The following is a 13,378-nucleotide window of genomic DNA, read 5'->3' on the forward strand; positions in this document are numbered from 1 at the left end:
ATTTGGTTCATTATGTCTTTTTCACAAGTTCTCTCTCGCACACACAAACACTGTGAATGAGGAAGGAGTCACAATGCAGTTGTATTTTTTATTACACGCACTTAAAAATGTATGCTGAAAGTATCCAAAGTAAAAAAGGTCACGAAAGCAATTGGGGGATTTCAAAATGAACAAGTGTAAAAATGACTTTTAGTTCATGGAAAGGATACAATAAACTGACATGTTGTCATTGTGCATCTTATTGAGTCATATGTTGTGGTTTATTACTTCCTTCCACTTAAATATGAGTTTTTTTCAGAAGGCAAATAAGACAATGTGAAGCTAAGACAACAGAGTTAATGTCATACTTAAAAATTGCTTGTTAATACCAGATTTGATAACATAGCTGGCTCAAATCTAATGACGATGTCTGCTCTTTTGCTGTTGCTTTGGATTGTACATCAACATCATCATACTTTGATAGTCACAAAAATGTGTTTTTGGAAAGTTGTCACACTCCTTGACTTTTTCCACATTTTGTTGCGTTACAGCCTGAATTTATTACATTGAGATGTTGTGTCACTGGCCACACACAATACCCCATAATGTCAAAGTGGAATTATGTTTCTAGAAATGTTTACAAATGTATTAAAAATGTAAAGCTGAAATGTCTTGAGTCAATAAGTATTCAACCCATTTGTTATGGCAAGCCTAAATATGTTCAGGAGTAGAAATTTGCTTAAGAAGTCACATAGTAAGTTGCATGGCCTCAGTCTTTGTGATGACTACGTCATCTCTCACATACAATTATCTGTAAGGTTCCTCAGTCGAGCAGTGAATTTCAAACACAGATTCAACCACAAAGACCAGGGGGGTTTTCCAATGTGTCGCAAAGAAGGACAACTTTTGGTAGATGGGTAAAAACAAAACAAAAAAAGCAGACATTGAATATCCCTTTGAGCATGGTGAAGTTATTAATTACACTTTGGGTGGTGTATCAATACACCCAGTAACTACAAAGATACAGGCGTCTTACCTAACTCAGTTGCCAGAGAGGAAGAAAACCTCTCAGGGATTTCACCATGAGGCCAATGGTGACTTTAAAACAGTTACAGAGTTTAATGGCTGTGATAGGACTGAGGATGGATCAACAACATTGTAGTTACTCCACAATACTAACCTAAATGACAGAGTGAAAAGAAGGAAGCCTGCACAAAATATAAATATTCCAAAACATGCATCATGTTTGCAATGAAGCACTAAAGTAAAACTGTAAAAAATGTAGCAAAGAAATGTACTTTATGTCCTGAATACAAAGCGTTATGTTTGGGGCAAATCCAACACATCACTGAGTACCACTCTTCACATTTTCAAGCATGGTGGTGGATGCATCATGTTATGAGTATGCTTGTCATCGGCAAGGACTAGGGAGTTTTTTAGGATAAAAAGGAACGTAATAGAGCTAAGCATAGAAAAATCCTAGAGGAAAATCTGGTTCAGTCTGCTTTCCAACAGACACTGGGAGACAAATTCACCTTTCAGCAGGACAATAACCTAAAAAACAATGCCAAATATACACTGGAGTTGCTTACCTAGACGACATTGAACATTGAGTGACTTAGTTACAGTTTTGACTTAAAATTGACTTGAAAATCTATGGCAAGACTTGAAAATGGCTGTCTAGCAGTGATCAACAACCAACTTGATAGAGGTTGAAGAATTAAAAAAATATATATATGCAAATATTGTACAATCCAGTTGTGCAAAGCTCTTAGAGACCCAGAAATACTCACAGCTGTAATCGCTGCCAAATGTGATTCTAACATTCTTATGTAAATTAGATATTTCTGTTTCATTTTTAATACATTTTCAAAAATGTCTAAAAACATGTTTTCACTTTGTCATTATATGGTATTGTGTGTAGACGGGTGACAAATTTAAAAATAAATCCATTTTGAATTCAGGTTGTAACACAACAAAATGTGGAATAAGTCAAGGGGTATGAATACTTTCTGAAATCACTGTATTTAAAATTGGCATCAAGTAAAATATATTTTTTATGTTATTTTAGCGTCACTATATTATTTGAATAATTAACAATCATTCCTACGTTTGATTCCAGAAGGCATGTCAATCATAATTTAAATTTGAATAGTGTGTGCATAGAGCAGCAATTTATCCATCAAAGTCATTCAACTAGATCCTGGTTCACCTCAGATATAAATTGTTGAACAAATTATTTTCAATATTTCTAAATGAAATGTAAGCTTCAGAGATGATGGACATTATATCAATCGTGTAAATCAGAGAGGTACTTCAAATTTGGTTAGACACGCCATTAGGGGTCAGGATAGTCAAGTTCCCTCTAGCGTTCTGGTCTGCCTCGATGGCCTCGAAAAGAGCCTTGAAGTTGCCTGCACCAAAGCCCTAGGAAGAGTACAAAGACATGTTTTCACATAGTTTAAATGTAGATCTGGACATCAATCTTTATCAACATTACATACTGTAAATGGTTTTCAATACACTAACAAAGTCCTAAAATCAAACTGGTTATATATTGTTTCATTGGTAAGGCTCTCTGAAATCTCATGCTCCTCTCACCTGATGGTTGTGTCTCTGAATGACCTCCAGGAACACTGTGGGACGGTCCTGAACAGGCTTGGTGAAGATCTGGAGCAGGTAGCCATTGTCATCAAAATCCACTAAGATCTTCAGCTCCTGTCAGAGCAACAGGACATAAGAGTGCTTGTCAGGCTGCGTAGCTAAGAACCTACCATAGAAGTTCAAATTAACTGATTTATCATTATAATGCAAATAACTATCAGGTATTTTGATCATTGAAATATAATAAATCATTGAAACATTTATTAAAACATCAGAGAAATTTGTGTCTCTGACCTCCAGAATGTCCAGGTCCTCAGTGATCCTGACTTGCGATTGTTGGAGATTCTTTCTCAGCAGCTGGTAGTAGGTGTCAGGCACACACATGAACTCCATGCCACGTTCCTTCAGGTTACGGATCTACAACAAAGAGAATATACTAACCACACCAATCTTTCAATCTTCTATTAATGTGTATGTAAAAGTAACCAGGTTGAGCTTAGCCTTTATGTGTGAAAAGACTTACTGCGGTGATGATGTCTGATGTGTTCATGGCGATGTGCTGGACACCTGGGCCACCATAGTACTCCACATACTCCTGCTAAGTCCAGTGAGTTTAGCGAGGTACAAGTTCTACTCATTACTTTTTTTGTAATGCTGAGTTTTTGAAAGGTACGGTACTGAATACGTGTATGGATGACAATGGCATGTCTTTGTTACGTTGGTAAACACCTCTTTACATAGTTAATATATTATATATTGAATAACATGTCGATGACTTGCCTGGATCTGGGACTTGCGTTTACCCATGGCTGGCTCATTAATGGGCATCTTCACTGTCTCTTCATAATTGGCCACAACAATGGAGCGCAGTGCACTGAAGTCTGTCTGCAGCTGCTTGTCGTCTACTGACCAGAACCGGTGGAAGAGCAGGTTTTTCTGGTACCTATGGAAACAAAACCTACTCCTCAGGAACCCCTGTGTGTTGGATGGACAGATGAGACACCACAATATATCTATCCTACAGCCCTCTTCCCTGGCCCTTCCCTTCAGAGATCAAACCCATCCCTGTTTTTTTATCTCAGAGCTGCATGGTGGAGCTCTAACTGACTCCAGATGTGGGGAACCCCAGGGACCCAGCTCAAAAACTGTTAAGTCATAGTAGCATCTGGCCTATGCCAAACAGCCTGGGCTACATAATACTGACACCTCCCCCATCCACCCATTGCTGTTTTTTTTATACTGCATTCAGTGTGTGGTAGAAGAACTCTGATGTTCATGGATGTTTTTGTCTGGAATAAAATGTACAGGCCAGTGTGTGTGTTAATACATCCCTGTGCCCTTACCACAATGCCTTACCAATCCACTACAGGCACCATCTCATCATCCGGCTGGTTCCCCACAACATGGTCAATGAAGTTCAGTAATCCACTGGGTCTGTAACGTTAGATAAGGCCTCACAGTGATGTCAACTGTTTAACTGAAACAGTCACTCAAATTATGTCTTGTTTACAATGGTCTGTAAAGAGCACTCTCATCTCTAACACCAGATAAAATAGTTCATACTCACAGCTTGGCCAACAAGGGGTCCCGGTGGAGAGGAGTATGGAACCCTGGGAGGAACAGCCCATTGTAGGCAGTCCTCTCCACAAATGTGTGTGTGGTGTCCCCATACTATAGAGATATAAGAGAAAATCCCAAATCTTGAGCAAACTGTAAATTTACTTTTCGGCACTCAGTTTCACCAGATATTGATAGACTTACCGTCTGGAGAACAGCTAGTTTTACCCTGCCATATTTGTCCTCCAGTACATACGGCTCTTTCACTATGATGGCACCACGCTCTCTGGCTTTCTGAAGAGTATAATAGACAGATAAACATATGCATGTGATGAAGATCTAGGAAGATTAAAAAATAATCATCTTTTCAATAAATCAAAGAAAACGATTGCAATCCAACAGAATATTTTTAACCCATCTCATTAGGAAAGAGGCATTCTCCTCATTCCAGAAAGAGCAGCGATATTGGTTTAAACGGTAAGCCTGCTATGGTACCTGCACAAGGTAATCACAGTTCTCCACAGTGAATGCAATGTCCTTGGCTCCATCCCCATGTTTGACCAAATGCTCCCCCATTTCTGAATAAAGGAGATGGACAAAAGTATACTCAAATCGGAGTGAGTGAAGTAGTCAGTGACAACCAATCTCATCATATCTGACCACATGAAGGATGACATTTTTGTGTCATACTGTACCTTTGTTTCCAGGATTGAGGGCGGATGCGAATACATAAATAATCTGTGAAAGAAAAAGAGCCAAAAAGTTTCATGGTGGACAACCAAGGACATCCATCACTTGTATCAAGTTACCTCACTATTATAAACATGTGCCATAATGAATTCAGAATGCCACAACTCTGCTCACCTTGTCTTGTTTGACCACATGGGACACCACATCACGGCAGCCTGTCTCTAAACCCCGATAGGCCAACGGTTCAAATCCAAGCTTGTTACAATAGTAAGATGCTGCCTGTTGAAACAGAAGAAAAAACACTATTGCCACTCACAATCAATCCCCAAGCAATACAATAGTTGTACATTTACTATCAGGCAAAAAAACGTAATAATAGTGTGTTGTGAACTGTAAAGGACTGTGGTGGGAGCGCCACCTCCTGGTGATGGTGTGGAAAACCTACAGCTTCTGGATCAAATTAAGAGCAGGGAGAATGGTGGGGTCTACTCTGAGGTTTCATGCCTATTGCCTCTCCACCCCTTAAAAGAGCCAATAGCCATCCCCCTCAGTGAATAGTCCTCTAACTTTGAGATTGTTCAGGAAAAATGTAACAACATGCAAAACAATTGAAAATCAGCATATGAGCTTCATACCTGTTTGGCATTTCCAACCCAGAATGTGATGTGGTCGAAACAGATGAACTTGCCATGGTCATGCTTCGAACAAAACCAGAACAATTTAATACTGGTATGTGAGGGGGATACATCTAGCATACATCAGTCCATATGACAGCAATTAGAAAATATTAAATGTAAGAGAACGATTATGCATATTTAAACATATTGGTAGTCTAGTTACACTTTTTAAATCATACTTTGAACTAGTTAAAAGACATCCATAAAAGATAATTGTGTGTTCATTAAAATATCTATTCACAAAGAGTATTAATTGAAGGACTTACATGTTCACCTCTGTCTGTGTAGGTAGTCTAAATAGATACAAACTACACATCAGCATAACGTTTAAGATCATCATTCCAATGGCTAATAAATCTTGGAATGTGAAATTGTAATTATAAATTGAATAACAACTGACAAATCACAACTGACAAATGTATCTAAATAATAAAAATGTAACAATTTTCGAATGAATATATATTTTCTCTTACCATCTTAGGCTTTCAACTGCTTGAAAATAAACTCAGTACAATAAAGGCAAGCATTTAAACGTTCAGAATGAAGTTCGAAGTTCCACGCCCCGCCGCTGTTCGAGGAGGAGAGTACACTGAAGTATACGGAGATATAGAGAGAGAAAGAGAGGTTACACAATAATTTCTCATCCAAATATATATGTTTAAAAAATACAAGTAATGGTACGCTTGACTCTACGTTTGGAATACATTTCATACTATAAGTTTATCTAAGGAGCATCACATAAATTAGGTGCATACATCACATATAACAAAAAGTGATATGCGAAAAAAATGCACTTAACATCTCTTCTCAAATAGCGGAAAAGTTATATTAAAAACTAAATTGTTATTTATTTTTAAAATGAAACTATGCAAAGACAGAAAATGCACTCACAATCTTTTCTAGTCAGGCCATGTGTTTGTATTTAGTCTCGAGAGGAGGTTCGCTCGTGCAGGTTTCCTATTGGCTGTTTATTTGGACATATGTATGGAGCATTCGCCACAATTTTGAAATTGTAGAAACAAACTATTGGTAGGCTTCAATAGTCTCCCCTCCCCCTCTTCATAATTAGTCATCTGTTTATGTATGGCAATGTTTTATACCTTCTGTATCATTCTTTACAAATCCTTCATCATCAACATTTGTATGAGCATGGTTATTCCAGAGGTTTTTAATTGATCTATTGTTGTGTGTGAATGACAATGTTGCCTGATGTACTTTTGCCCAATGTGACAATATTGACAGCCCTCCCAACTGATTTACATAGTAGTGAATATGATACACTACTACACTAGAGCTCTTTTCCTCAATTGAACTAGTAGTCTGTGTCTTATGAAAGTGATGTCAACAAATTGGTTAAATTCCTGCATAAATGAGGAAAGCATGTATCCCTAGTGTGGAAATGGAACAGAAAGGCTGCCGAAAAGCTAATTATTCCTAAAGAAGAAGATATTTGACAGATTGTACTGCAGAAAGAAACACCTCTCGAGCTATTCTTTGCTTCTTAGATTTTGAGCGGCTTAAGTTTGACAGCCTCAACAGCATCAACACAACAATAGGTTGAACCTTGTCATAGTGGTCATTAGATATGTGTGTGTGTGTCCTTATGTTCCAATGGGAGTGAATAAGATGAAATCAATCAACGAACGCAATGCATTTCATAACCCTGTAATTTCCCTCAAACACAGGGTCTTTACACTGACTGACCCCCTGTATTCATAAGTGACACTTTACCATGCAAGACTATCACATGAACGCTCTCTGGTGTAACACTATATACCCAGATATTCTGTAAAACACAGATACTGTTTGTAGAACAGATATTGTTCTATCAATTCTCTTTTAGCACCACAGACTAATGAAAGTGCAATGTCACAGTAATGAGCATTTGACACCCTCCTTCAGCAACTGTCCCTGATGAGGTTTGTTTATCTCGCTGTTACCAGGGGACTTTTTGCTGTCAAGAGACGCAATTAGAGACAATAAATGAAGATGGTGCTGCTTACACAACAGTGTGATGTTGGAGTGGTAGACGGTTGATCTTTACATTCTGTATATTAAAAGAAAGTATGATTATTCATGGTCTAGACACAAGCTATTAGAAAATACAAAAGTGATTGTACACTTTAAACACAAAGGCCTGTGAAAACGGTTTGTAAGAACTATTCATATAACTGAATATGAGGCAGATTGCAGTGTATTCCCATGACAAATAGCACCCTTAGGGGAAAAAAGCAACACCTCAGGCAATTAAGACCCTCCTAGTTGCAGGGCTTACAGAACAGTGTATAGTCACAGAGTTTACAGATCACTACTCAGTGTGGAAAAACAATACAGCAGCACGGACCAAGCAGAAAGTTGAGGGATAACAATGAGTGAGTTATCTTTATATAAACCACCACAGCAACTGGATGCAGGGACACCAGGAGAACAGGATGGAGAAGAGTCTCTTGACAAAGCAGTGGACATTTCTCAACCCATCTCTCTCCTGTTTAATTCTGTCAGTCTCAGTGACGAAAGCGCGGAGGACCGCATCCCTGCAGAGAGGACAACTCAAGCAAAGATGCAGTCTGTTTTCCAGCAGGTGCGCAAGCAAGTCAAATCACAGGTGGGCATGAACGTCCCAAGGAACGGCATTCTGGAACTAGTTCAGATGGTCAAAAGCAGAGAGCTGGAGATGGCAAAGGTGAACGTCCCAAAAAACACAGAGAAAGCAGGTGCAGAGATTTTGGAAGACAAGCTTACCGGTGAGATGGATGTCAAAAGGGAGGAGCTTATAGCGTTTTTTCAACATGAGCTGGAGGCCAGTAATGAGGCACTGAGGGAGGAGTTTAAAGAGCAGATCACCCAACTGCAGATAGAAATGCAAGCCTACACAGACCAGGCTCTGAAGAGTCTTGAGTCCAAGGTGCCGAACAGGCAAACATACTCCCACAATATACTCCAGCGGATGTATCAAGCAGAGCAGTCAGAGACCTGGAGTCTTGAGAAGAAGAAGAAGTCTCCAGCAGCACCCTTACTGGGCTCTGGTAAGACCAGAGTTCTGAGCCGAACCATGACAACTCTCACCCCGAAGACATGTCCCCCTATCGTCCTCGGGCCTCGCTCTAAATCAGAGACCTTGAGCTCCTCGAGGGATAACAGTTCTCTGCCTCACTTCAAGGATCCACACTTCCATGTTCTCTCTTTTCGGAGCCCCAAGTACCATCAGTCCTGTGGACGTCTGCCACCTAGCTGCCCCCCACGTCTCAATTGCAAAAAGCCTCTCCGCACCAAAGCTCAGACAGGAAACTCAAACAGTTAATTGCATTGAATTGGATCAAATGTAATTGCTGACACCGAAATAATAGATTGACCCAAAAGGAATTTGGGGAGTTGTCATAGGCTACATGTTACCTTCTCATAAGATGCCTTATCTGAAGTCAGTGCAGCCAGCCACACAGACATGCTGAGTTGGAGGCTCAAAATCAGGTGGGATGCTGTTGTTTACATTATATTTTCACATTAAGTGAAATACTACTTTTACTTCTGTTCCATATTAACTATATGGCTATGTTAGATCTGTTAATATTTTCAGTCTATTTTATTTCTAATTCTTAACTTGTTTTAAGAGGTACCTCCTGAAAGGGCTGCAACAACTTAATCCCCCTTGGTTTGGCCAATAAAATAAGCTAATAGAAACGGGGTGAATTTCTAATTACTTTGTTTCAAAAACCCATGTTTCAATCATATAAATAGTTCACATGGTATATGATTGTATGGAAAGATAACATAAATAAAACAACTCTGCTCTAGGATCACAGCTGAGATTTACAATATGCTTCACAAATCACACTGAAAACTTCTCTCTAGTCTAGAGCCTCCAAAGAACCATGCTCAAGATTGCAGTAAACAATTGTATTATTGCGAAGGATACAGTGAAATGTAACTTTAAAAAGTGATACAGAATGTTAAATAATGGGCGGCAGGTAGCCTAGCAGTTAAGAACATTGGGCCAGTAACCGAAAGGTCACTGGTTTGAATCCCAAGCCGATTAGGTGAAAAATGTGTCGATGTGCCCTTGAGCAAGGCACTTAACCCTAATTGCTTCTGCAGGGTGTTGCGGTCGGCAAACTACCTGCCCTCCAGGGCACCCAATGTCACAGGAAGGCCAAAAAGATCATCAAGGACAACAACCACCCGAGCCACTGCCTGTCCACCTCGCTATCATCCAGAAGGCGAGGTCAGTACAGGTGCATCAAAGCTGGGACCGAGAGACTGAAAATCAGCTTCTATCTCAAGGCCATCAGACTGTTAAATAGCCATCACTAGCACATTAGAGGCTGCTGCCTATATACATAGACTTGAAATCACTGGCCACTTTAATAAGTGGAACACTAGTCACTTTAATAATGTTTACATGTCTTGCATTACTCATCTCATATGTTTATACTGTACTCATGTGTTTATACTGTATTCTATCCTACTCTACTGTATCTTAGTCTATGCCACTCTGACATTGCTCATCCATATATTTATATATTCTTAATTCCATTCCTTTACTTAGATTTCTGTGTATTGGGAATTGTTGTGAAATTGTTAGATATTACTTGTTATTACTGCACTGACGGAGCTAGAAACACAAGCATTTCGCTAGAACCACAATAAAATCTGCTAAAACACGTGTATGTGACCAATAAAATGTGATTTGATTTGGATAAGAGTGTCTGCTAAATTACTAAAATGTAAATGACAAATTAAATGTCTGTATAATTGAGTGAGACTAGAGAACTGGATGTGAACTCAAACTCTACTCCCCAGGGGTCTGGGTTGCCCTCAAAATGAGTCAAATAAGACTGTAACACTTCAATATCATTAGAACAATACACTTCACAAGGTGAACAATAAACAGGGATACCCGTTGCTCACTCACTGCTTTGCATCCTTGTGTTCAAGTGCAGCTACACGTCACATTTAGAATTTTGAGTAAGAACTGAGCATACTTGATTGATGGAGTTTTTAGGCTGCAACAGATGTCAGAGGGAAAAGAAGACGTACAAATGAGGGGATGGCACTAGATGATCGGGTCGTAGGGCCGTAGTGAACATGTTGTACTACAACAAGAAACATGTAATGAAGACGAACACAAATCAATAAAGGTTCATATGACAGCATGAAATGACTGATGCAATCTATAAGTGATTAACAGGTGCTGTGAATTACAGGGGTTTTGTAGATTATGTTGTGTATGATCATTGTTTAAATATATTTATACAAATACCTGATCATGAGAGATGACAATGGCTACTTCAAACATAGACCAATCAACAACTGTAGCACAAGGGGGCGTCACACCTCAGAGGTATTGATCAATTGAGTCAGGTTGTTTTTAGGTAGAAGGTTCATCAGTGGTAAAGGACTGATGGTGGACGATTTTCCAAAAGAAACCCAGACAACACCAAACAAACATAACATGTCATTTAAAATACGATTTATTGGGCTTACATTAATAAATTAATAAGAGCAGCATTGAAAAAAAAGCATGTGAAGATAATAACCCTGCTTCCAAAAAAACAAGATCAATATTCTGGCAGAAACTCCTGGATGCCTGCTTGTTCTTTAAAAGTGCTTTCCCCACCATCTTAAATAAGCATGTCCCGTTCAAAAAATGTAGAACTAAGAACAGGTATAGCCCTTGGTTCACTCCAGACCTGACTGCCCTTAACCAGCACAAAAACATTCTGTGGTGTACTGCATTAGCATCGAATAGCCCCCGCGATATGCAACTTTTCAGGGAAGTCTGGAACCAATATACACAGTCAGTTAGGAAAGCTAAGGCTAGCTTTATCAAACAGAAGTTGACATCTTGTAGCACTAATTCCAAAAAGTTTTGGGACACTGTAAAGTCCATGGAGAATAAGAGCACCTCCTCCCAGCTGCTCACTGCACTGAGGCTAGGAAACACTGTCACCACCGATAAATCTACGATAATCGAGAATTTCAATAAGCATTTTTCTATGGCTGGCCATGCTTTCCACCTGGCTCACCCTACTCCGGCCAACAGCTCTGCACCCCCCGCTGCAACTTGCCCAAGCCCCCCCTTCTTCTCCTTCAGCCAAATCCAGATAGCTGATGTTCTGAAAGACCTGCAAAATCTGGATCAATACAAATCAGCTGGACTAGACAATCTGGACCCAGTGCGTCTCCCCAGCCCGGTACGTCCTGTGCCAGCTCCACGTACCAGGCCTCCAGCGACGGTCTGCAGTCCAGAGCCTCCAGCAACGGTCTGCGGGCTGAGGCCTCCAGTGAAGATCCTTGGCCCGAAGCCTCCAGTGACAATCCACGGCCCGGAGCCTCCAGGGACAATCCACGGTCCGGAGCCTCCAGCGACGGTTCCCGGTCCAGAGCCTCCAGCGACGGTTCCCAGTCCGGAGCCTTCAGCGAGGGTTCCCAGTCCGGAGTTCCCGGCGACGATCTACGGTCCGGAGTCCCCGGCGATGATCTATGGTCTGGTTCCTCCGGCGACGATCCACGGTCCGGTTCCTCCGGCGACGATCTACGGGCCGGAGCTTCCGGCGACGATCCACGGTCCGGTTCCTCCGGCGACGATCCACGGTCCGGAGTCCCCGGCGACAATCCACGGTCCGGAGTCCCCGGCGACAATCCACGGTCTGGAGCCTCCGACGACGATCCACGGTCCAGCGCTTCCGGCGCCGATACCCGCACCAGAGGCGCCACCAAAGCTGGCGGATCCGCGTGTGGAGCGGGGTCTACATCCCGCACCAGAGCCGCCACCGAGGCTAGATGCCCACCCGGACCCTCCCCATAGAGTCAGGTTTTGCGGCCGGAGTCTGCACCTNCATTAATTTATGACATAGCAATTAGAAATTCTTAGATGTAAGAGAAATATTATTGCACATTTAAACATATTGGTAGGCTATTTACACATTTTAAATACATTTGTAAGTTTCTCAACTACTGAATCATACTTTGAACTTGTTGAAAGTCCTAATAATAATTATGTGTTCATTTAAATGTCTATGGGCAATTCAAAAATATTACTAATTAAAGGACTAACCTTTTCACCTCTGTCCATGTAGGAAGTCTAAATAGATAGATACAAAACATTACATATAGGCATTAACGTTAAAGACCATTCTTTCAATAGCTCAAAAATCTTGTAATGTGAAATTGAAATAAGACATTGAATAAGACAATTTTCGAGTAAATATATATTTTATCTTACCATCTTGTACCCTTAGCCTTTCAACTGCTTGAAAATATAATCTGTACAATAAAGTCGAGTGTTTAAACGTTCAGAATCAAGTTCGAACTTCCACGCCCCCGGTGTTCGAGGAGGAGGAGAGTGGGAGCGAAAGAGAAAGACAGAGAGAAAGATAGAGAGAAGAACAGTGATGCTCACTTTAGGTGGGTGAATCACATAACTTATAGGTGTGTACATCACATATAATATCAAGTAATATCAGAAAAGCACGCACTTACCTTCTCTACTCAAACACCTAAATTCTTATGTTATATTTCAAAATGAAATGCAAAGACACAGACATAATGCACTCCCAATCATTTCAACAGTCAGGCCATGTGTTTGTATTTAGTCTCGAGAGGAGGTTCACTCATTGGGGTTTCCTATTGGCTGTTCGTTGGGAAGTATGCTGGAGTCAGTCATCCACAATTTTGACATGAAACAAGTTTATGCTTATTGTGGACCATTGCAGTAATTACTATTGGTAGGCTACAATAGCCCCCCTCCCCTTTTCACAATCAGTGGCCTAATCTGTTAATTCATTAATAGGCCTAATGAATGTATGAGAAAGTGTTTTATACCTCTTGCATCATTCTTTATAAATCCTTTATCATCAACATTTGTATGAAAA

At 40.4% G+C, this 13,378-nt stretch overlaps 1 protein-coding gene across 5 annotated transcripts; it reads right to left on the reverse strand.

The window, feature by feature from the left end:
• Positions 1–74: 74 nt before the first annotated feature.
• On the reverse strand, positions 75–13,085 carry LOC111975195 (4-hydroxyphenylpyruvate dioxygenase-like). Of its 5 annotated transcripts, none has more exons than XM_024003421.2 (15): positions 12,987–13,085; positions 12,730–12,770; positions 12,562–12,588; positions 5,466–5,528; positions 5,005–5,109; positions 4,836–4,878; positions 4,636–4,718; positions 4,345–4,434; positions 4,151–4,254; positions 3,940–4,017; positions 3,364–3,526; positions 3,107–3,178; positions 2,878–3,000; positions 2,581–2,697; positions 75–2,406 (listed from the first exon to the last, which is right to left on the reverse strand). In XM_024003421.2, exons 2-15 carry the CDS (start codon positions 12,730–12,732, stop codon positions 2,296–2,298), a joined length of 1,182 nt encoding a protein of 393 aa, XP_023859189.1. In that variant the 5' UTR covers positions 12,733–12,770; positions 12,987–13,085; the 3' UTR covers positions 75–2,295. The 5 variants fall into 5 exon arrangements, with proteins under 5 accessions (XP_023859189.1, XP_023859186.1, XP_023859188.1 ...); XM_024003418.2 differs by having other exon boundaries at positions 3,107–3,181; XM_024003420.2 differs by lacking the exons at positions 12,562–12,588; positions 12,730–12,770; positions 12,987–13,085 and adding exons at positions 5,774–5,800; positions 5,981–6,096; positions 6,399–6,474.
• Positions 13,086–13,378: the final 293 nt, after the last annotated feature.

This window comes from Salvelinus sp. IW2-2015, linkage group LG15 (assembly GCF_002910315.2).
Source record: "Salvelinus sp. IW2-2015 linkage group LG15, ASM291031v2, whole genome shotgun sequence".
NCBI lineage: Eukaryota > Metazoa > Chordata > Actinopteri > Salmoniformes > Salmonidae > Salvelinus > Salvelinus sp. IW2-2015.

Bases quoted from the DNA above. Each gene is read 5' to 3' on its own strand.
- LOC111975195 (XM_024003418.2), bottom strand. The intron at 5,110-5,465 runs GTATGAAGCTCA...CTGTTTCAACAG, and splicing joins GGGTTGGAAATGCCAAACAG to GCAGCATCTTACTATTGTAA. The intron at 4,719-4,835 runs GTACAGTATGAC...TCCTTTATTCAG, and splicing joins CCTCAATCCTGGAAACAAAG to AAATGGGGGAGCATTTGGTC.